Genomic DNA, 24,560 nt, shown 5'->3' with positions numbered 1-24,560 from the left:
GGAGGTAACAATGCAAATGACATCAGTAAAGAACAAATCCAGGATTAGCGTGTAAGATTACAGACCCGCGTCCGCGCCGTGGGAACACGCAGTGACTTTGTGAAGGCTCCACCTCCAGGAACAATTTCATTGGAGCTCACCTGCTCGCTCGCCCCCGCCCCAGCTCCTCTTCCGCATGCGCTCTACAAGAAAACACCCCTGGTCTCCTTTCGTCGTCTTCCCCACCCCCGAATTCCTAACTCCGATTGGTCCGATTCATGGGTCCGCCCCTTGGGCCCAACCAATAAGGAAGTCGTCTCGGTGCTCTGCCCTCTCTGCCTGCCGCTTGCGGCGGCGTAGCTCGCAAACCCGGGATACAAGTGGGGATGGCGGCGTTGGCGGCGTTGGCGGCGACTGTGGGCGGGCTGTTGAGGCTACGTGCGGCCGGGGCGGAAGGACAGTGGCGTCGGCTTCGAGGCGCGGGGCTGCTGCGGGGCTTGCTGCAGCCCGACTCGGCCACCGGGGTTGCTGCGCAGAGGAGGCATGTGGCTCACTTCACTTTCCAGCCGGACCCGGAGCCCCAGGAGTATGGTGAGCTAGGGACTGCCCTGTCTGCTCCTGGTGCAATCCAGCCTCCCAGGCCTGTGGGGGCCTCGCAAGGAGTGCCACCCTGCTTGTGTGGGCGGCGGCCAGCAGGCTGATCTTGCATCTTGGTGTAATTCCTGCGCTGCTTTCTGGAGCCTCCCTCCTTTAGGGTCTGGCTGTGGTTTCCTCGTCGCTCTATTTTTGTGACTGTACAATCCTCGAGAGGCATCCCCTCAGAACCCTCGAGATGGGTGAGAGGGCATACCGCGGTCTGGAAGGGCAGAGGGTGGAGGGGTGGTGCCTAGGGAACGCCTCCTTTTCTCAGTTCTCCATCCTTACTTTCCCAGCCTTGGTCCTAGTGTTGTCCCAGTTTGTCCGGAACTGGGCCATTAACTGCAGGCACCGGTATTTAAAAGAGAATTTTTTTTCTTATTCTTTAATAATGATGATGATGATGACATTATTATTATTTTTGTTTTGGCAGGGAAGAGGAAGTGGAAGGACTAAGTAATTGAATTGATTTCCCGGAGGTCATAGAACAGGTTGTTCCTGGAGATGGGAAAGAACCCCAGGTTTCCCATTTGAGCCTAGCAATGAGCCTGGGGCTGGGCTGGGCTAGGCTGCCACTTAGCTAAGGAGTGGGTAATTGATGAAGGTGAGGGGAGGAGGAGGCCCTCTAGTACTCTCATTGGTAGGAAGGGCACATGGCAAACTCCTCACAGTATGGCAGTTGCATGACTTTTACCATTTCTTCTGCAAGTTATATGTAATTTCCGAAAGATCTGCTGATCTATTATCAGAACAATGGAAGCAATTAGAGAACATTTACCTTTTCCTTGCCTGATAACTTCTCACATGCTAGATCTGATATTTTTGGAAGGGTGTCTATACTTGTGAATAATAGGCATGAATATATATTGAGTGCTTACCATAGGCAGGGACTGTGCTGAAAAATTTACATTCATTATTTCATTGGATGCTTAGGACAACGTTTAGAGGTAAGTGATGTTAACTGAAGTCTTGAGATAGTTTGTCCAAAGTTACACAGATAAGTTAGTGATAGCTTCTGCTTTGGATTTTAATTATTTAGAATCTAGAGCTTCCATTCTAAACAATGTGCTGTAATGCATGTAGAAATAATTTACTAAGAGGTGTACCACTTTTGTGAAACAGTAGATACCATAAAAGTGAATAGCAATTTTTTCTCACCAACAGGATGAAACTTGAATTCTGTCTTGAAAGCAAAGAAACTTTAGCCCAATACTCGAGAAATAGAATATAGGTCTTCTTAATCTCTGCAGCCTCCTTCCATAATTGTGAAATTACTAAAATCCAGGTAGAATGATAATCACATGTTTGTTCTTATAAAAATAAAAATAAATGCATGTTACAGATAATTTGGATAATAGAAAAAGGTAAGAAAAAGTAATCTCACCATCCACTACTATTTGTAAATACTGCTAACATTTTGGTGTGTATCCTTCCAGGTATTTCCTTTCAGTTTAGCAGAATTACATTATTCCATTGATCAAATTAGCAGAATTAAATTTTTCCCGTAACTGTAGTTTTAACGCAGATACAATCTGTATTACTTAATCAGAAGTGTTTCCCCGTATGATTACATAGTTTTCATAACCTTCTTTAGAAAGCGGTGTGTTCAGGGTGCCTGGGTGGCTTAGTCCCTTAAGCGTCTGCCTGCGGCTCAGGTCATGATCCTGGAATTGAGCCCCGCACTGGGCTCCCTGCTCAGCAGAGTGCCTGTTTCTCTCTCTCCCTCTGCTTGTGTGCTCTCTCTCTGTCAAATAAATAAAATCTTAAAAAAAAAAAAAAGGCGACATGTTCCATGGAGTATAAACACTCTAGTTTAGTGGTTAAGATCTTGGCCCTAGGATCAGATTGTCCTAGGTTTGGTTTTGGCCCTGCTACCTATGATTTTGGATTACTCACTTACCATCTCTAGGCTTCAGTTTCTTTGTAAGTAAGGATTTTATAATAATACCTACTTCAGAGATTGTTACGAAGACTAAATATAGACAGTTGTGTACAATGTACTTAACCCAGTTTGACTACTAAGAAGCACTCACTCAATAAGTGGAAACTTTTAATAATTACCATTATGCTTTTGTTTTACACTTTGCGCTGTTATAAATAATGTGGATAGAAACATTTCATGTATCCTTTATGTATCTGAGATTATTTCTTTAAAGTCCTAGGGGTGAGATTTCTGACTCAAGATAGGAACAGTTTAATGGATTTTTATTACATAGTTCAAATTATAGTTTATACTTCCATCTGCATGTATAAGAGTCTGAGTATTGGGTGTCATGATAAAATCACAGTCGTGCTGTGATACTGTGATTTATAATAAGAAATACATATTGGTCTTTGTCCCCTTTTCCTGGCACAGAGCTCCTAAACCTTTGCAATTTCCTTTGATGAGAGCAATAAATGTGTCTTGTTACGCTGGTGGTAACTTTTTGAAAGCTCCTAGTTCATCTAAGGATGGAAGCTATTCACTAGAGAAATCAATTGTGGGATTTCAGTCCCACCCCCGACCTCTGCAGAGGGGAATGGTTCTGGAGGTTGAATGAATTTAATCAGTCATGACTATCTAATGAGACCTCCTTTGAAAACCCAAGAGGATGGGGTTCAGAAAGCATTTGGGTTGGTGAATAGGTAGAGATTCAGGGATAGTGGCGTGCTCAGAGAGCGTGGGAGCTCTGTGTCCTTGACCCATACCTTGCCCTATGCATCTCTTCCATCTGGCTGTTACTGAGTTATGTCCTTTTATGATAAACCAGTAATCTTGTAAGTAAAATATTTCTCTGAGTTCTGTGAGCCATTCTAGCAAATTAATTGAACCCAAAGAGGGAATGGTGGGAACCTCCAATCTATAGCCAGTGAGTCAGAAGCATGGGTGACAACCTGGACTTGTGATTGGCATGTGAACTGGGAGGTGGGTGCAGTCTTCGGACTGAGCCCTTAACCTGGGGGATCTGACACTAACTCCAGGCAGATGGTGTCAGAATTGGGTCACATTGTAGGGCACCCAGCTGGTGGTGCAGAATTGCTTGGTTGTGTGTTAAAAAAACACACAGATTGGAATTGGGATCAGAATTGTGTGTGTGCACGGCATGCTTGGATGTGTTGTTCTAATTGCACTTTGTTTTAATATGTACTTGTTTTATTTCTATTAAGGAATAATTACCAGATATTTGTTTGCCAGATTTATTTGTCTTTGCATATTTAAAAAATTATATGCCTAGTAATTTTGTCTATCAGTACAAATCCTATCTACCATTATTGAACAACTGTCTATTCCAGGTGTGATAGACATCAGTCTGTAATCCTCACAGTAACCTTGTGACCTAGAGACTGTTATGCTCATTTTATAGATGAGAAAATTGAAGCTCAGAGATGTTAGTGGCCTGCCCAAGTCTGAGGAGTAGCAGGACCAGAATGTGAACCCAAATAGATCTATCTTCAGAGCCTCTCACACTACTGTTCTGCTCATGTTTTGTATATTAAAGATATTAATGAAGATAGTAACTCTTTGTCTTTCATGTATGCTACAAATAGTTTTATTTTTAAAATTTTGGTTATTTTGACACATGAAAGAGACTGCTTAAATGGAGTGATGGTCAGGGTCGAATCTGAGGAGGTGACATTTAAGCTTCACTGTGAGGAATGACTAAGGAATTAACTCCAAGGTAGAAGAACAGTATTTTCCTAGAAGGAAAAAGGGCAAGCAATGCGGAAGCCCCCGATGTGAGGTAAGCTTGTTCTCTGGTGCCTGGGAAAGCCTTTGTGGTTGCGCTGGCAGGCAGCTCTCAGAAATCAAGGGTAGACCGAAGAGTCTCTTTCTGTGGGGATGAAGTTCTTCTTTCCAGTATTAGAATTTGTAGAGAAGGGAACAACATGAGTAAAGAGAGGCCAGAAAGCATAGGCTTTTATGAGGAATGAGAAGGAGTGAGTTCTTTTGGAGGAAAAAGAGGAGGGGTAGGAAATAAGTTTGGAAAGCCAGAAGAAAGGTTGGGGGAGAGAAAAGATTGAATATATCCAGTGTAGCTTACACTGTGCTGGGTGCATTACATTCAGGTTCGGGTTTGATTCTGTGGGCTGGGGAGGGCCATCCCTTGCTTATAAGTAAGAGAGTGGCTTGCGATGTGCTCGTGTGTTATTATGAGGAGAGTTTATAAGAATTGATTAATGAAGGGAAAGTCAGGAGACAGAGCAATCAATCAGAGGGATATTGTACTGTCCATGCGAGAGGATATAATTGTTTAAAGGTTGGGGAGTGTCAGCGGGGATGATTCTGTGTTTTGAAGGAATTGACTAGATCTGGTGCTCTTTTGCCTGTGGAGGCTGAGGGGAAGGGGTATCAAAGATGACTTGACATTTTTAGCCTGGGATGCCGAAAGGAGGGTGAGTGGTGGTATCACCGATACAGATGAGGGGTGCTGGAAGAGAGAAGCATGTTTCTGGAGAAAGGATGACTTAGGTTTGGATGTGTTGATTGGATGTTTTAGTGCATTTGGGCTGCTGTAACAAAAGTACCATAGACTGGTGGCTTATAAACATCAGTAATTTATTTCTCACAATTCTAGAGGCTGGGAAGTCCAAGATCGAGGAATTGACAGATTTGGCATCTGGTGAGGCCCTGCTTCTTGCCTTTTAGCCGGCTGTCTTCTCACTATGACCTCACATAGTGGAAGGGAGCTCTGTGGGGTCTCTTTCTATAAGGGCATGAATCCCATTCAGGAGGGCTCCACCTTTGTGACCTGTTCATCTCCGGAAGCCCCATGTCCAAGTACCATCATGCTGGGGATGAAGTTTCAACATATGAATGTTGGTGGGGAGGACACAAACATTTATTCCATAGTATTGGAAGTGTTGGCAGAATATAGCATTATGAGGTAGGCTCTTCTGAGTGCTAGTCTGGCACCACCACAACCATGTCAAAAGTTGGGAACCTTTGAGACTAGATAATTCTCTCCATGTGTCTTTTCCCTGTCTTAATCAGAATTGCCCCAAATTAGGTCCTTCCCGTTTTCTCTTCCTACTCTGTTTTCTTCTTCTGCCTTTATAATTGTTCATCCAGACCTTTCCATGGTACCCCAAAGAATGGTAATAATGATGGCAGACACTTTTATCAGAGCTTACCAGGTACCAAACACTATTCTGAGTGCTTACATGTAGCAATTCATTTAATCCTCATATAACAGTGCTGTGATAGGGATCCTATTATCATCCACATTTTATGGTAAAGAAATTTAGATGGAAATAGGTTTTAAATGGTTAAACTTCTACTTTTTTTAGATTTCATTTATTTGACAGAGAGAGTACAAGCAGGGGGAGTGGCAGAGGGAGAGGGAGAAGCAGACTCCCTGCTGCGTAGAGAGCCCAATGCGGGGCTTGATCCGAGGACCCTGGGATCATGACCTGAGCCGAAGGCAAACGCTTAACCATCTGAGCCACCCAGGGGCCCTAAACTTCTCCTTTTTTTTTTTTTTTTTAAAGATTTTATTTATTCATTTGAGAGAGCGAGAGTGAGCGAGCGGGGTAGGGGTGGGGAGGAGCAGAGGGAGAGGGACAAGCAGACTCCACGCTGAGCGTGAGCCCAGCGCAGGGCTTGATCTCATGACCCTGAGATCATGACCCGAGCTGAAATCAAGAGTCTGACGCTTAATCACCTGAACCCACATGCCCCTCTACTTTTTGACATTTAAACTTCCTTCATTGCACTGTTTTGCTCCCCAAGAACACATCTGGGCCTCTCCCTGTCCCTGATTTTAGGCATTATGTGTATGTATAGGTTTCTTTATTCATTGTATGCATTTTAATTTTGTATGCATTTTAATTTTCTCCTGGATGCTAAACTTTATGCCAGGTGCTTAGCACAAAATACAAATGTGGATATGGACCCGTGCTCATGGAATTTGAAGTCTAGTGGGGGAGATGGACAACAAATAGCAAGCAAATGCATACTTAAATCAATCCCAGTTGCAATAAATGACCTATAGGAAATGTTCCGGTGCAGGAAAAAAGAATAATAGAGATCTAGCGAGACCCCTAAGAAGAGATAGCATTTAACTAGGCTCTAAGGGATCACGAAGGAGTATCCAAAGAGGTATAAAGGGGGTGCCAGGCAGAGGACCCAGTGTTCATGAAGGTCCTGATGTTGCAGGGAGCTTGGTTTGGGGGAACTGAGAGAAGAGTCAGGTGCTGAGCCTTGGGGATAGTGGTACACAATAGGACTTCTGAGGTGGGCAGGTATGAGATCAAGCAGGGCTTTGTGGACATGATTTGGAGTGGGGCTTTATTCCGGGCGTCAGAGAACTTAGAAGGATTTTGAGCAGAGGGGTAACATGAAATGCAATGCTTTTTTAGGACTTATTGTAGTAGCGCTTTGATGAATGAGTGGTGAAGGGGTAGAAGTGAGGAGGTGGTACTATGGACTGAATGTGTCTTCCCCATCCGTCATTCATTCTTATGTTGAAACCCTAATCCCCAGTGTGGTTGCATTTGGAGATGGCGGTCACTGGGAGGTAATTAGGTCATGAGGGTGGAGCCTTCATGAATGGGATTAAAGCCCTGAGAAGAAGAGACACAAGAGAGATTCTCACTTCCACCATGTAAGGATACAGCAAGAAGATGGCCTTCTGCAAACTAGGAAGAGGGTCTTCATCAGGGACTCACCGTGGTCTTGGACTTCCCAACCTCCAGAAGAGTGAGAAATAAGTTTCTGTTGTTTAAGCCACTCAGTCTGTGGTGTTTGCTATAGTAGCCAGAGCTGGCTAAGACAAGACATCAGGAGGTGGTTTTCAGGAACAGGAAAGAGATGGTGAGTTCTGGAATTCGGACATTGTAGCACTAGATTTTAAGCTATATTTTGGAAGTAATACGTATCCAAAGATAGATCCAAAGTATATGTCTTTGGAAGAAGCTCTATTTTGGAAGTAGGATTGGATGGATTGGATACAAGAAATGAATCAAAGGAAGACATTCAAGGGTGCTTTCTCAATTTCTGGCTTGGACACTTAAGTTGAGGATAGTGCTGTTTGCTAAGATGGAAAAGACTGGTTTTGGGAGCAGACATCAAGAGTTTAGCTGAGTGCTTACTGAGTTAGAAAAGCCCGACACCCAAGTTGGGAACTGGCGACTGTTGGATGTAAGTCAGAAGCTCAGAGGAGAGGTCTGGATTGGAGAAACCCATTTGGGAGTCACCAGCATACAGAAGAACTTAAAAACCATTTAGAGACCGACCGAGTAGGGAAGTATCCAGCCAAGGAAGGGAAACAGCTGTAGCTCGTCATACCATGACATAAGTTACCAGGTGCCCTGAGATGGGGGACCCAGGGCTGCTAGCCATAGTCTCTTCAACTTTAAAGCTTTCTTAGGTCTTCCCAATTTTGGCCTCAGGTGGCAGTCTCCCCACCCCCCTTCTTTACGGGCACTTTAAAAAGGCATTTATGATTATAGATCCTTCATTTATATTTTAATACAAAATGTTCTGTCCCTCATATTTGAATTCTCTCTGAAACTTACTTTATGGGGTAGAGGTTGGGAAACACTGTAATAGGGATCAGAATGGATAGAGGTACATATGTGGCCCATAACAAAGGGATTCCCGGAGGACAGGGCATCTGGAGGCGGGTAGAAGAGGTTTTGCTGGGAGAAAATAGGTAGTTTCTTAGGCATCTTTCCATTTCACCGTGTGGTTAGTACCGGATTATGCCACTAAAATCATTCCTCCATCATCCTTCAGTGGGCATATCCTGATTGTCATGTGTGGGTTAGGCACTAAGTGCTGAGCTTTCTAAGGAGTATGATGTGAAAATGCTATGCTATCCAGGTGTATACCAAGGACCAGGCAGCTCAGAGAAGGGCCAGTGCTGAATGTGCTGGCAGAACCTTTGGTTTCTGAAAGTAGACCCTCACTTTCCATATCACAGCTGTGTATTTTTATTTGTTCATGGTCTAACTACAAACGCACTTAACTGTCTACCTGCCCTGCTGTTGACCTTGTTTATTTCTAGATACTGCTTCTTGGGCATCCATTTGCCTGTTTTGTCTCGATCCTCTAGTTCTGTGGAAGGCTTCTCCCTTCAATGCTACTGCATACTGAAGAGTTATTCAGAATAACTGAATTCTCCACCTCAGTATCACCTCTGCCTCACTCCTGCTCCCCTGCAGTCTGACTCTGAATTGTAACATCGGTAGATATTTTTTCCTACTGTATTTCTTCCTCTTTAAGTGGTTGATGAACAGTTTACTTTGTATATTTTATCTTTATTGAACTAGCCTCATATGTTTCTTTGTTCAGTCATTCATTCAACAAATATTTATCGAGCACCTACTATATGTCAGGCATTGTTATAAGCACTAAGCATATACTTCTGATCAAAAGCAAGTAAGAATCCCTGCCCTCTTGGGGCTTCTGTTCTGTTGTGTTCCTTATATTCCACCGACACTACATTACGTACCACTTTATCTTTGCAGCAGTGATAATGACCTGGTTTTTCACAATGCTCTACTTAGGACAGGTTCAAGTGATCGGCTCACTCCATCCATAAAGCTATGTTTTACCAATGGGTATCCATTAGCTGGTATCCCTGACTAGGGAAATTGCACCGCTGTGTCCATTTTTGTCTTGTTTTAACTTTTTATCCTGGAAAGAAGAGTTGTCAGTCTGGTTTTGAAATTTAGCAGCCATTTATTGATACTGGTAATTGTATGATTTGGCAACAGTGTTTAATAATTTTTTAGTGTTCATAGTTAGACGTGCTACAGGTACATACTTTATCATGAGAGAACATAGGCGTATCTTATCAATGATCTTTAATATAACCTGTAGGAGAATAAGTAATTCTAAGGTGAATAAATATTTAAAGTGATCTCACCTGTGAATGATTTGTGATTTCTTCCTCACTCATTCACAGACCACACTGCAACTTTAAAAATAATTGAAAGATAGCTGTTGCTCTATTAAAAATTATTTAAATCTTTTAAAAGCACCTAGTAGCATAGCAGTTAGTCCAAACCCCTAAAATTTTGCATGTATTTGAAAAAAAGTATTCAGGAGTGGAAATTTTTTTGCTTACATGGAAATAAAGCCTTTAAATACCCATACTTATAAATTACTTTCCTACAAGATGAGTAGATTCTTTGTGGGTAATTAAGCAATACCTTCCAGATTTACTTGGTATGATTTTTATTATTAAAGTATTTGCTTTTTTTGTACTCCAAACTCGTTGAACAGCAATGAAATAAGATGTCTTGGAGGCCTTCAGGATTAATTCAGATGGTCAGCACACTTGAAATAAATGCCACTTTAGATGTTTAGGCATTTTTGTCCTTCTTAGGTTCTTAGCTATGAACATCATAATAGACAAAAATCTTGCTTTAGGAAATGTGTGAAATGGGAGAAAGAATGGGAATGTCACGGTGGTGGGATAAAAGGTTTGCCCTAAACCATTGTCATCTGATGCTGGGTACCAATAAGCACTTTTAAAGAGGTTTTATACAGCGGAGAAGGATTTAAGGCAAGTATCTATCAAATGATACAGCCTTAGCCTGAAGAAAAATAGATTATGAAGTCATGGACATGTGGTGTGATTATGTATCCTTTGGCATGCATGCCATAACAATACTTTCTGGAATGAATTCCTATTATCCCCATCAAAAATAAGAGTAGAAACAGGCCTTTATTTTCGGGAGAGAGGGCAGCAGGGCAGATCCGAGTGGGTATTGCCTGGACCTGAAGCCCGGGCATTTGGCAGTGTGGAAGGGGTCAGAGCAGGTAGCGAGTAAGAAGGTTGAGTATCAGTGGATGGTGGATGATGTCATAAATCAGAGCGTGCTGTGGATCCAGGCTGGGCTTGGGACGAAGATGGGTCTCCAGGATAAGCGTGAGTGGCCAGCATGTGTGACAGCCGGAGTGTTGATGGCACCATTGTGACCCACACTGTGAATTAGGCCATGGCTTTTGGGACACACCAGGCTACCGAGGAACACAGAGGTTAGATGGGACCGTAGTCAGGGAGGAACACAGAGGTTAGATGGGACTGTAGTCAGGGTAGTTAGCAGGTGTTCAAGGGATTTGCTACCAGCATGGCTGTGGGTTAGAGTGAATACTGGTGCACAGATCAGGCACTAAAGTGAAGATGGCCTGTGGATCAGAGAAGATTCAGGCAGAAGCTTTTCTCTGCCCTGAAGAGTGTTTTTGGAGAGGAGCTGACCTCAAGTTCTGGGCAGCACCAAGACTGAAAGCTCTAAAGTAATGATGTTCCTGAATTCTAACATTTGGAACTTTATTAAATAAAGTTTTGTACCATTCAAGATAATACCAAGGTCAAGATGAAGGACATGGGCAAAGCCCCGATTCTAATAATAAATAGCTCCTATTTATTTAGCACTCACTGTATCAGGTACTGTTCTAAGTGCTTTCCATGTGTTGTTCCATTTCACCCTCCTATCAGCCTATTTAGGGAGCCAGAGGTTGGCTTGCAGAGATAATACTTGAGCAGTAAGACAGTAGGAATTACTAAGTCTGGTGTGTCGAGGCATGGGCTTATAGTTCTCTCCAAACTGAGTGCTAAAGTTTATCATTAGTCTTCCTCCCTCATTGTTTTATGGCCCATGACTATTTGCTGTTACTGGCATATTTAACATGTGCCTCGGGTCATGTGCACTTTTTATGATGTATTTAACCCCTGTCCGGAGTGTCTTCCCAGACCACTTTTACTCTGGCTGGTTCCCTTTTCCGACTTCCCATCACTTTTATTTATTGCCTATACACATTTGGTGACTTGATTAAATTCCTTTTTCCTTTTTTATACTTGTTTTTTAATTGCTTAATATGTGTAAATTTGGCTTCATCATCAAGCGCAGAAGTCTATATTGCTTTTGTTCTTTCCACAAAACCAGCCTCATTGTGAATGATCCAGTAAATTCACATAGTGTATTCTGTATCTTCCTTTCTACTTTGATTTTAATCATGTTTTAATCAACTGTTAAAAAACTAATTATTTTTTTATACATCTTACAATGTAGGAATGTTACTTAAAAATTTTTTTCTTTAAATTTTCACAGGGCAAACTCAGAAAATGAATCTTTTCCAGGCGATAACAAGTGCCTTGGATAACTCATTGGCTAAAGATCCTACTGCAGGTAAACTTCCTTTGTGCCTGAGTGTGGTAGCTGTGTTAATTCAGAATTGAAAATTTGCTGGAAATATTGCGTCTGAAGCTCAATGGTTAACATTACGTCTCCCTGAAATTTTTTAAAAGATCTGATCAAATGATTAAGGTTAAATAATAAGATTATGGTATTAACACATTTTTTAAAATCAATTCATTATGAATTAGTTCTCATGTATATCTAACATCATCAAGTCAACTTTCTCCCATAGTATGTGTGGTCCTGATGTTATAGTAATACTTTCTGGGTTAATACCTACTGTGTACTTCTGTTTCTCCAGTATATAGAAAAAAATGGGAGGTACCACTTCATTCAGATTTATGAATCTGTTTATGAAATGAAGATTTGATTCCACACTTTCCTTTGAGATACATTGTCATCCCACTTACAAGATTTTTTTGAAATAACTTTTATATTTGTAAATAACTTTATCTTACAAATTTAATTATTGGTATAAAAACAGTTGTTCTGCTGTATGTTTTCTAAATTTGGTTGGCTTTACTTCATATATATATGTATTAGTATATATAAATATATATATTTAGTATACCTTGGGCTTCCACTTGCGAATCCCTGGTTTTAAGGTCAAGCAAAGTAGAGGTTATTTGTTAGGAGGAAGTGAGAGCTACACTAGTGGGTGACGAGATCTTGCTTTGTTTGCCTGTCATCTGAGAATGATTGATCTCAAGAGTAAAGAAGGGTGAATTGTTTTCCTAAGGTCCACAAAGCTGGTTAGGTGAGTTAATAAATTCAGCTCTATGAACACCCATTTTTATTGTCATTGCCTTGCTCACTATCTCCCACCATTCTTGCCTCCTTTCACACAATTTAGGTTCTTTTCCTACTTTGGACTGTTCTCTCACCTTGGAATGCTTTTCCCTCAGCCCTTCAGATTGTTGTCTTTCACTGTAGACCATGTAAGAAAGAGAACCACTGGTGGGGGACTTGAGCTTGGAGTGTGAGTCATAGTTCTGCCCCTTGCTTTCTTACTGGTCAAGTTACTTTACTACTGCTCTGGCCTCGTTTTCTTCATGGGTAAAACAAGATGACGTTCTAGATCAGTGGTTCTTCATCACTTGGGGTGATTGTAATCCCCCTTCTTCCTTTATGTTTAACGACTTCTGGAGACACTTTTAGCTGTCACAACTGTGTGTGTGTGTGTGTGTGTGTGTGTGTGTGTGTGTGTTTTGCAGTGGGGGGCGCAACTGTCATCCACTGGGTAGAGACCAGGGATGCTGCTCTATGTCTGCAATGCACAGAACAGGCTGCTGCAATAAAAGAATTATTCAGTCCAAACTGTCAGTAATGTTGAAGTTGAGAAACCTTGATTTAAACCTCGGATTCATTTCTGTTTTCTGATTTAAAGTGTAAACATTTAAATTACCTATGTTTTGTTGTCAGTATCACTTAAGGGTTATTAAATAAAACATGTTCTTTAAATATTGTTTTTCAGTAATATTTGGTGAAGATGTCGCCTTTGGAGGAGTCTTTAGATGTACGGTTGGCTTGCGAGACAAGTATGGTAAGTCACCATCTTTATATATGAATAGTATTCCTGTATAACTTTTCCTTAAATATCTTGAAGATACATAAGATGCCTGTTCCATTGTTTGCCATATCCTTATTGTATAGATGTTGGTTTTTGTTTTTATTTTTGTTGTTTGGTTTAGTTTTCCATTTCCATAGCCATCCACAGAATCCTTTGGCCTAGATTTCTCCTGATGTGTTCTAATTGCAGTATCTCTCTGATCTGGTTCAGATCACACATTTATAGATGCCAAAATCATCTTCATTAAATGTATTGTTTTTCATGTCATTCAAATCCAGGAAGCTTTGATCTCTTACTACTGCCTACCCTACCCAATTTTGATTCCAGTGTCTCTAGCTCAAGATTCTGCCCTCCTGGTCTCTTTTAATAGATTTCATCTTTTATTACCTGTATTAGTCAGGGTTCTCCAGAGAATTAGAAGCATTAGGATATATATATATATATATTTGTAGCTATGTATTTGTGTATATATGTATGTGTATTATATATTCATATATCTCTTTGTATTTATATGCATCCCTCTCTCTCTATATCTATGTCTACACCTATATCTATTTTGAGAAAGAGAGAGAGATTTATTTTTTAAGGAATTGGCTCACATAATGAGGGGGCTGGCAAGTCTGAAATCCGTAGGGCAAGCCAGCAAGCTAGAAACCCAGGCAGGGTTTCTATGTTGCAGTCTTCAGGCCGAATTTCTTATTGGGGAAACCTGTCTTTTTTCCTAAGGCCTTCACATGATTGGGTGAAGCTCATCCGTATTATGAAGGGCCATCTGCTTTCCTAAAAGTCTAGTGACTTAAATGTTAATCACATCTAAAGAATACTTTCACAGCAATATCTGTACTGTTTGACCAAACAACTGGGCACCATCACCTAGCTGAGTTGACACGTGAAATTTACCATTCCCTCTTCCAAAAAAAGAAAAAAAAAATTGGCCATCCCATTATCCTTCCACACGTCTTACCTCAGCTGATCTCTTGGCTTTTGCTTGGCATGTGATTGATTTCTGCCTATTGCTTTTACTCATTTCATTTGGCTCAGACTTCAGACAGAGTGCATTTTGGCCCATCCCAGCATCCTCCCTCCTGACTTGCTGTGTAAGGAATATATTTCAACTCCTTACTGTTAGGGGTGGCTTTGAGGTGATTTGACTTTTCGTTTCTTCTTTCAGTCTTACCTAAACTGGAAGTCAGAAAAATGCTTAAGTTTAGGGGGAGGAGTTGACGTCTACCTTTCTTTTTACCTTTGCCACTGCTCTCTAAAGCTCACGGGTGCATGCGAGTAAGGGGGAGAGTCTTTCCGATTTTTTTTTCCTAATTGTTGTTCTTCCTTTTTCCACTCTTCTCTGAGGTTGTGTTATATTTGAATCCAGGACGTCATGGCATCATGTTCCACCTCGCTACCAGGAAGTTCTCTTCTCTTTATAGCAGGTTGATTTTCTGAGTCTTGTCCCTCTGCTTTCTCCTGTCTCTTTCTAACAGCTGTTTAGAGATTGAGATAATTGGGCCAATCTCTACTGTCTCACACTGTCTCAGTTCCAGCTAATTCAGGTGCCTACAAACTTTAGCTCTTTAAAAAAAATTGAAAAGTCTTTATATATATTTGATTTCAGAAGCAATGCATACGCATTGAAGAAAATTTGGAAAATGCAGAAAAGCAGAAAGGAGAACATAAAATTGTCCATACTTCCAAAGATAACCTAGAGAAAACCATGGTACCCCTCTTGGTTTACACACTTCTAGACCATATTTGAACATATCTGAATATGTTTGCATATATTAACTAATGTTTAAAACATAGAATTATACTTTTGTTTTCTTCCTATGATTTTCAGCTCCACTTACATTGCCCACCTGTTCTTGCACGTTGTCTGCTTTATCCATTGGAACCCTTCACATATTCATCAAAGTTGTTTTAAATCCCTGGTCTGGTAATTCCAATCCCTGCCTTGTCTGGTTCTGATGCTTGCTCTGTCTCTTCAAACTGTGATTTTGCCTTTTGGTGTGCCTTGTAATTTTCTCTCGCTAGATGGACATGATGCACTGGGTGAAAGGAACTGGTGTAAATCGGCGTTTAGGGGTGTGGTGGTGAGGTGTTTGGGGAAGGGAAGCATTCTGTAGTCCTGTGATTAGGTCTCAGTCCTTTATTGAGCCTATGCCTCAGGACTGTGAACTTCATAGGTGTTTTTTTCTCTCTCTCAGGTGGGACAGGAGGGCTGTTGCTGACTGGAGTTGGGCATTGTCCTTCCCCCAGGTCAGTTATACTCTGACAATAAATACCCGGGTTTCCCTTGATGTCAGGCCTTTTTAAGAAGGCAGTGCTCTGGCGTATTTCCAAATGGTTCCTTGACTGCTTTCCCAGCTGGAAGCAAGAGGGGATTTTTCTCCCGTGTTTATCCTAGGAACCCGGTCGAGCTCCTGGAGGTAAGCCTCCAGGAGGCTCCCTTATTGGGGAGGCCTCCTTAGGACTGGATCCCTGGAGTTTTTAACTCTCAGGCTTGTTCACACTGAGCCTCCAGAGACTCCTCAGTTACAGTTCAAGTTTTCCTTCTCTGGCACTGGCTCTCGCAGTGGTTTTTACTCCTCAGTCTCAGCTCTGGTAAGTCAAGATTCCCTGTATTCCTCTGTCTCTCTCTTCAGTCTCGAGGACAGCAGTTTGCTCTCTGTCCTCTCTTCTCTCTCGGGTCTAAGAAGAGTTGTTCATTTTTCAGTCTCTTTGGCTTTTGACTTGCTGTTAGGTCAGAGTGACTACTTCCAAGCTCCTCACGGGTGGAATTGGAAACCAGAGGTCTAATTATACTTGAGCCACGTAGGCTTGTGTACGTCTGGTGTAGCTGTGTGGCTGCGCACTTTCTAGCCTCGCTCTCCCTGTCTTGCCCTCGCCAGTGTGGTAGCGTGCTGAGCGCTCGTTGAGGCTGGCGAGGCTTCTTTTGGCTGCCTGCCCAGGTTCTCATCAGTGGTGCTCTTCCGACTGCACCCATTCTGTCTGGGGCATTTCATCCCTGTCCCCTGCTGCTCACTGGGGACTGGCGAATTTCTAAATCCAGTGTAGAGCTCCGGCTTGAGCTTCACATCTGTGTTCTCATTATACCACGGCACATCATCACCTCGGTGTTCCAGTCACTTCAAATGCAGCATTTCCAAACTCTTATTTTCAAACTCTGCGGAGTGCATTATCTCCACCCATCAAATCCACAGTGACCACTGCACTTGCTATCTCGGTGAATACGCCACTATCCGTTCAGTTACCTGAGCCAGAAACCGGGGGGCGGGATCTGAGTCTCTTCCTCCTTTCCCATTCTTCACCCCCAGTCATCTTCACAGTTTGTCTCTAAAGTGACCTCTCCTTTCCATTCTCACCTCCCTAGTCTGCCTTCAGATCCTTAATCATATTTGCTTGGACAGTTTCACCGCTGTTCTTAGCAATCTGCCTCCCTCCAGGCCCCACCTGGCCGCCAGTGTGACCGTTCTACAAGGCACATTTCGTGGCAGGTTATACAAAAGACTCCGAGATCTGTCCTCTACCTACCTACCTGGCCTCATTCAATTTATTCTTTTTTTTTTTTAAAGATTTTATTTATTTGAGAGAGAGAGAATGAGAGAGAGAGCACGAGAGGCAAGAGGGTCAGAGGGAGAAGCAGACTCCCCGCTAAGCAGGGAGCCTGATGTGGGACTCGATCCCGGGACTCCAGGATCATGACCTGAGCTGAAGGCAGTCACTTAACCAACTGAGCCACCCAGGCGCCCTCATTCAATTTATTCTTTACCAATATTGAATCGCTAGATGTTTTCCCTAAGCCTCTGCTTTTTTCCCCATCTCTCGTCCTTTGCACATGCCATTTGGATCTCTCTCTCTCATCCGATTCCCTGGTAAGCTCTGCTTTTGCCTTTAGAAGTTTCCTCTATAAAGCTCTTCCTGACTCTCCAAGCAGACCCAGGCAGTAGTTTTCACTGCTCAGATTTTATACCTTTTACATAGTGCAGGCTGCAGTGTCATTGTCTCCCCACCCACATCTCTGCACCAGACAGCTTCTGGAAGGTCACAGATATTTTAAGTCATCTTTGCGTCCCGAGCTCCTAATATAGTGTCTGGCAGTACTTATGAAGTGGATGTTGTTGAGTGAACTTACCCTTCACTCTCTCACCAAGACAATGGCCCACTGCTTCAGAAAGGGGATTTCCTTATTTCCCTTTAATGACTTTTGGTCGGTCTGATTTTTCCTTAAAACAGCAAGAAACTCTCACTTGAAAAAGTCCTCTACTCATCAAGGCACCTGCAGATTTAGGTCTCTATGACACGGGGCTGAGCTAATTAAGCGCTAACTTTTAGCTTTATTGTCAGCTGCTGTGAATTTTTTTTTTTTTTAACAAGCGCTTTAGGACTATGAATTGAAGTTTTGAGTAATTCCAGGTTGATCAATATGAACAATTAAATCAACTCTCTCTAATGAGACTGAGTGAACGTCAGTCTTCAGGAGTGAAGAATAAAGGAAGTGGTGAAGAGAAATCTATTAAAATAGAACTTTTCCCATATTTAAAAAAATAGCATATATCTTTTAAAAACAATTCTCTGCCCTTTTGAGTGCAGGCCAGGGATGTTTAGCTGTACAGAAGCCTGTCCACTTAGTATTTTTTTGAAGTTAAAAGCACTTGTATTTAAAAGATTATATTGATCTCATTGAATACATGGCATTAAATGACATAGCAAAGAACATCTTGCAAGGAATTGATTAGCTTTCTGGGGAGGAGCTGAATGTTGAGAGAGACTGGATCACGGTCAGTAGGTGGCAGCCTACACTTCGAAATGAGGCTGTCCTTGCCCGTGGTACCAATACTCTGCCACGGCCGAGAAGCATTTTAAATCCCGTCAGAAGGGAGAATTTGAAGAATTGCGGGTTACTGACCTAATGTTGTGATGCTGAATGCTACTTGATATTAAAAAGAAGGAACTGTATAATAAGGGACCAGCTATTAAAAAAAGGAGAGAGAGAGAGAGCTCTTTTGCACTGCAGATAATCCCGATGCGTGAGTATAGCACCATAAACCACTGTTCTCCTTCCTTGTCCTTTGATGGCACAAAATAGTAAGGGTTGTTTGAAAACTGAAAATAGATGGTCTAACCTCATTGACACATTGCACACCAAATATCAGCTTTAGTCTTTTTAAGCAAGGGCTCCCTTGCCTGGGAGCAACCATTGAAACTAGGCGTGTCCTAGGGAAGCCTTGGGTAGGAGCAGGCAATTCAAATGGTAGATGATTTTTTTAGGGTATGTGATTTTATGTTGAATACTACACATCCTTTCATTTATATAATGAGACAGATTCCACAGTTCCTATGGAACCTGTCCTCATTATTGTCCTTCTCTGTATGTTTGTGTTTTAGTCACATAAGACTTTGGTATGTCAGGTTAAGCATATTTTTTTTTAAAGATTTATTCATTCATTTGAGAGAGAGAGAGCGAGAGAGTGAGTGTGGGGAGGGGCAGAGGGAGAGAGAAACCCCAGGAGACTCCTTGCTGAGCTTGGAGTCTGACGCGGGGCTCGATCCCACGATCATGAGATTGTGACTTGAGCCAAAACCAGGAGTCGGTTCCCTAACCCACTGAGCCACCCAGGCGCCCCTCAACATATGTTTTTATTTCACACTCTTCTGTACTGATGTGGACGTTGCTGGGCTGTGGTTCATAAGGCTATATTTTGGTCCACTTATTGGAAGAAACTTAGGTGAGAAAGAATAGCAGAGGACTTGGTGAATTAGTCTACGGGCCCAAACATCTGCCTTTTCATGGGATTTGATGTTTTTCCATTACTGTGTTCATTCCCGTACACCACAACAGTGGCCTGTCCCAGCAGCTTAGGAAAACGAATATAACCGCTTATTTGTTTTCTTACGTAAACATCATCGAGATTGTTTAACCAGGCACTTTAATACACTGGATTCACGAAGGAGAACTAGGGCGGGTGTGGGGAGGAGACACGTTCTCCTCTGTCATATGCCAATATTTGGGACTTGCTTTTCAGCCTCCCTGGCCTCATCAGTCAAGGAAAGGACTAGATGTTCCTCACAGGCACGTACTTTGGTATTCTTTGTGCTTGTGTCTCTTTTTAAAAAGAGGAGCATATTTGTTTTACTTTTCAGTTTCCTTTATATTTAGAGGTTTTATGAATATAACAATTGTTCTGTCATTTTAGAATCATGGGCTCATGGGGCCTTTAATTTTCTCTGAAGACGTCCCTTCTCCAGTATAAGTTTTAAATTTGGGGAATGCAGGCAAAATCTTTTGACAAATCTGCTATACTTTCATATGAATTATGAAGTTAACCTTTTCAACAGAAAAAAAAATGACCTGCTGCCGAGAAGGGGTTACTTAGGTCATCATGATCCTCTCGGGTGTAGTGTCAGGAATGTCAATCGTGAAAGGGGGCCTGGCTTCTAGGCAGTTACAACTAATTTCACTGAAGAAAACGCTTGGTAAAATAATGATAGTTCTCGAGGGAAATGGAATACGTGATTTATTTTCCCCACAAAGTATACACATGTATGACTTCACAGCACATTTAATACCAGATATAGGTTGTAAGTTGTTTAACTGTTCTGTGAATTTGGAGTAAAAACAGGTGTTAAGATGGTGTAAACTTTTTTTTTTCTAACGTGCTTATTAAAAAATATTTTAAAAGGATTGTTAGTAGCTTTAAGTGTCTTTCTTCCTAAAAGTCAGGCGCTTTAAATTGCTCCTGGTATTACAAGGCCCTCTGTTTTCTAAGAGTACACATATGGTAGAACTAGATAAGAAGGGTATATTAAATGTGTTCTTTATCTCTGTTACCCAGTTGAAGTACCCTAGAAAATGGGATGAAAATATTATTGAGATATACTTCATTTACATTCGTTTCCATCCTACATGCTTTGATATTCTTTTGTGAATTTTCATTCCTAAAAGATTTTGGAACCTACTAAAATTAGAATTGGTACAGATGGTCACTGTATTTTAATTTCTCTAAAAATCAAAATGTGTATCCTCACAATTGGCATGTTGACCAATGTCTCAACAAGTAACATTTAAGAAAATAAGATTTAATGTATTTTGTAGGAGATGAGAGCTAGAGAGAGATTGAGGCTATACCTAGTCCAGTGATACTCGACTGGGGGTGATTTCTCACTCCTGGGGACAGGAGTCCAGAGACATTTTTGATCATCACAGTTGGGGGTTGCCACTGGCATGTAATGGGTAGAGGTCAGGGCTACCGATAACTGTCTCACCATGCACAGGACAGCCCTCTCCCACCAAACAGAGAATTCTCTGGCCCCAAATGTCAATAGTGCTAAGGTTGAGGACCCCTGATCTAGTCCTACATTATCTAGAAACTGGAGTTCCGAGGAGTTAGATATTATCAAGTTGTCCAGCGGTAAGCAGGCAGGTGAGCCGATCCCCAGCTCAACCTTCCTAAAATCCAGTGCTGAGCTTTCTGCACTACGTTGTTTTTCCTTCTTACTTATGAATGAGCAACTCCTATAAAGCATGAAAAATAGAAGGAATATACAAGGAATTTTAATGAACAGAGCTTAAGGGCTTTGATTACTCATGGAGTAAGAATAACCCATCAGCAGTGATCAGTAACCCATATTAAAAAGTTCTGAAAAATTCTTTTTGTGATTCTTTTGTGAGCATGTTTTTTTTGATTAGTGTATTAAGTTGTTTTGGGTTGGTACCTGCTGCCTTGACTGTTTTGTTTGGTTTTGTTTTGTTTTTCCTTAGTTGATTAAACAATAAATGTTAGAGCTGCGAACAGGTGTTCTCTTTGACATTTTGAGCATCAGGGTGTAATGCCCTTAAACCAGTTTTTCCCAACCTTATTTGACAATGGCAGGCTTTTAAAATGATCAAATGTGAGCACCAACAAGGCTTAGGAGATAGGCTTGGACTAAAGTATTAGACCAGGAAAAATGGGGTTATAGGGTCATTATTGTCAGAATGTATAAAATTGAGTCCTATAATTTTTAAGACATCACAATTAAGAATTAGAAAAATGAAACTATTGAGAACACTTTAAAGGGAGTAAAAGATCTTTCATTTTACACTTGCGCTATCCAGTAAGACCTAGATCCTATATTCCTTTTTTTTTTTTAAGATTTTATTTATTTATTTGTCAGAGAGAGAGAGAGAGAGAGCACAAGCTGGTGGAGTGGCAGGCAGAGGGAGAGGGAGAAGCAGGCTCCCCGCTGAGCAGGGAGCCCGATGCGGGACTCGATCCCAGGACCCTGAGATCATGACCTGGGCTGAAGGCAGACGCTTAACCATCTGAGCCACCCAGGCGTCCCTAGATCTGTATTCTTAATATTAGGGATGATGTTCCTGAGTTAGCTTCCTAAATCAGATGCCAAGTCTTATGCATATCCTCTTCCAGACTGGTGGGAAGAACACACACTTCAGTATTTAGTATTTCTTGAATTTGGATGTACTCGATATTTTTAATTGTTAGATTTCGGACAGCTCACTTTCTAATTTTTACATATTGAAGCCAATGACTTTTTTTTTTTACTTTTCATATATGCAGAATTGCTGCTTATTTGATTCAAATATAATTTTTTAATTATGATGCTTTTCTTTTTAGATCCCAGAAATTCTCAGGGATGAAAGGGCATCAGCAGTCTAACAATTTTCATATACAGCTCAGATTGCTGTGTATCCGGGAATCCCTGGATTCTCCCATCCTATTTTGTTCATCTTGAGGAAAACGATCACAGAGCCCACTAAATGACACCGGAGAATGCTTTTCCTTCTCAGAAGTAGCACGTCTGATGGTCCTGGCAGCTACGTGGCAGCTTCACGTTGACATGGCACTCAGATGTTGAGCTCTTACTGTCACTTAACATGAGGTCATTTACCTGTCTCAAGAGAGGTTTGAATCTAAGTGTGTAGGTTATTTACAAAGCTGTACAACCTTTACTTTAGTTCTAGCTTGGAATTCCGCTGTTTAGCGACTTCTGTGTAGTTAGAAATTCACATAACAATGAAATTCACCAGGAAAAATGATTTTCCAGTCAAATCGGGAGTAGCCCGTACAAACTGCCCTGCATGGAGGACAGCATTAGTGTCACCCGACAGGTATTTGTTGAGCGAAGCCTTCTATAGCAAGTCATAGAGGATTGGAGCAAGTGCTTTGTTTTCTGTTCCCGTTTGATGTAGATCAAATTTCATGGTTGCTTTGATTGGCAGACTGGATAAGGGATCAGTTAGGTAAAGGTTGGCAAATGTCATGTGCTAAGGAATCACTTGGGAAGCTTGCTGGACAAAAGGTTTTCAGTTTCCCAGTGAGCAGCTACACCCAAAGGCAGCTTCAACGATGAAGTGCTTGACCTTCTCCCATGGCACCCTGCCATTCCTCCCCCCCAACCCCCAAGGCCCTCTGGCCACCAGCCAGAAATGGTGGCAGCTAGCCAACCGTAAATTAGCCAAAAGATACTTTTTCTGTCGTTTTGGCTCCTGGACACTCAAGCATCTTTGGTAATAAGGGATTTCTCCCACTCTCAATTTCTGGGCAGGCTGCTCATTTAACCCCCCCGTGTTTTCCTCTTCTGGTCTCTGCCAGCTGGGAGTCCAGCAGAAACAAAGACCCTAGTTTCTAAGCCAGAAACACAAACACAGTATTACATTCTTAATTAATCAAGATCCCGTAGATGCTAAATTTGAGTATTTTGTTCTGGAAGAAGTGGAGGCTCCTTAGGATTCAAAAGGAAACTTTTAAGTCACTTTAGGAACATGTCAGTTCTTAAAGGGAAGAAAGGAACATTTAGATGGCGTAAACCCTTTTATATCTTTTCAAATCTAAATTGAACCCTGACAGGATAGACGTTAAAGAGAGAAGTTCCATCGCATTCTCAACAATTTCCTGAGTTTGAGAGGGCAACTCAGTCATTTGTCCAAAGAAGGCACCTTTCTCTTTTGTCAGAGATTCTGGAGTTTCTGCCCAAGGACCAGCTAGCCACTTAGCTTTTAATTATTCTGTTTTTAATTCTGTGATATTCTGTAATTAATATTTTAATTCTATAAAATATTATTTAATTATTCTATTTTTAATAATTAAGGTTACAACTCTGCTCACAGTGTTTACCTCTTCGTATCAAAAAGAGAAAAGTTAGGGGCGCCTGGCTGGCTCAGTCAGAGGAGTATGTGACTCGATCTCGGGGTTGTGGGTTCAAGCCCCATGTTGGGTAAAGAGGTTACTAGAAAAATAAAAAATAAAGAAAAGGGGAGAGAGGGAGTGAGAGAGGGAGAGAGAGAGAGAGACAAAGAGGGAGAGAGGGAGAGAGAGGAAGGGAGAGAGAGAAGTTAGCTATTGTAGCTCCAATGGTTGCACTCCTGTTCCCAAATGGCTTCATTCACCCCGCCGTCTGCTGACAGTGAATCAAGAGGGTAACCAGGGTCTGTCCTGTGCCTCTAACCTACCCAGCCTCTCCTGATTTCTCTCAGATACGTGTAAGCAGAATTTGAGCCGAGTAGTCTCAATAAAACATTCTCCTTTTTCAGTTCTTGCAAAATTCCCTTCCTCTGCCCACCTATCTAGTTCACCCTAGTTCTTTCTTCAGGGGTGGGGCAGAAGACCACACTCACTACTCAGCTTTAGCTCCCATTACACTTCAAGATTTCAGCACAGTGAAATTTAGGTAAAATTTGCTCCCAATGTTTTTAGGTTAGGTAAGCCTTAGCTCTCAATGTCCATTTTCCTAAGAGAACGACCGCCAAGTTACCGCGCGGGGTGTCACGGTGCAATTTTCCGGTAGCCGTAGAGCGCGTCCCATTTCTTTCCCAGTCCTCCCCACATTCCAAGCAATTACAGGATCCGAGGATAGACGTGGCTCTCTCTGAGAGCCGTGCGTAAACTCTTCTCCCTGCAAGTCCTGGACTTCCTGGTGCGGTTGTATTTTTTCAGGCCCCCTTCTGTTATTTGTGTCTGTTTGTGGTCTCTAGCCAAGCCTTCGTTCAATAGCAACAGCCTCTCCTCCCTCCTTCAGCCGAAGGACTAGGTCTACTTGTTAGCATCTGCTGCACTTTCTCCTTTCCAGATCCCACGGCGTCTGTGATTTTTTTTTTTTTTTTTCCTCTTGTGGGTCTCCTTTTGGAGGCGTTAGCAGTTTGTCACAGTTTGGCTCTGCCTGTCTTCTTGCCATTACTGTGTGTGCAGCCCTAGGTGGCCTGATGTCCATCCTCTGGAGAACAGCCAAAAAAAGGCAATGGAGTGGCCCC

At 42.0% G+C, this 24,560-nt stretch overlaps 1 protein-coding gene across 6 annotated transcripts in view; it reads left to right on the top strand.

Annotated features, from left to right (window-relative positions):
- The first annotated feature begins 328 nt into the window (after positions 1 to 328).
- Positions 329 to 24,560, top strand: part of BCKDHB (branched chain keto acid dehydrogenase E1 subunit beta) — a 209,901-nt gene continuing 185,669 nt past the window's right edge. For 5 of the 6 annotated variants that reach the window (XR_003610114.2, XR_003610113.2, XR_015768342.1 and 2 more), the window contains exons 1-3: positions 329 to 570; positions 11,659 to 11,736; positions 13,220 to 13,288. Coding sequence is in view for 2 of the 6 variants with exons in the window: in XM_028108103.2 (XP_027963904.1) it covers positions 366 to 570; positions 11,659 to 11,736; positions 13,220 to 13,288 (352 nt within the window). In the remaining 4 variants the exon portion in view is untranslated. The remainder of the gene's footprint in view (positions 571 to 11,658; positions 11,737 to 13,219; positions 13,289 to 24,560) is intronic. The other variant, XM_028108102.2, reaches the window with a different exon arrangement.

Source organism: Eumetopias jubatus, unplaced genomic scaffold, assembly GCF_037043125.1.
Source record: "Eumetopias jubatus isolate StellerSeaLion01/CBP00866 unplaced genomic scaffold, mEumJub1_p1.0 scaffold_6, whole genome shotgun sequence".
NCBI classification, from domain to species: Eukaryota; Metazoa; Chordata; class Mammalia; order Carnivora; family Otariidae; genus Eumetopias; species Eumetopias jubatus.
This window is presented reverse-complemented; position numbering and strand designations above follow the sequence as displayed.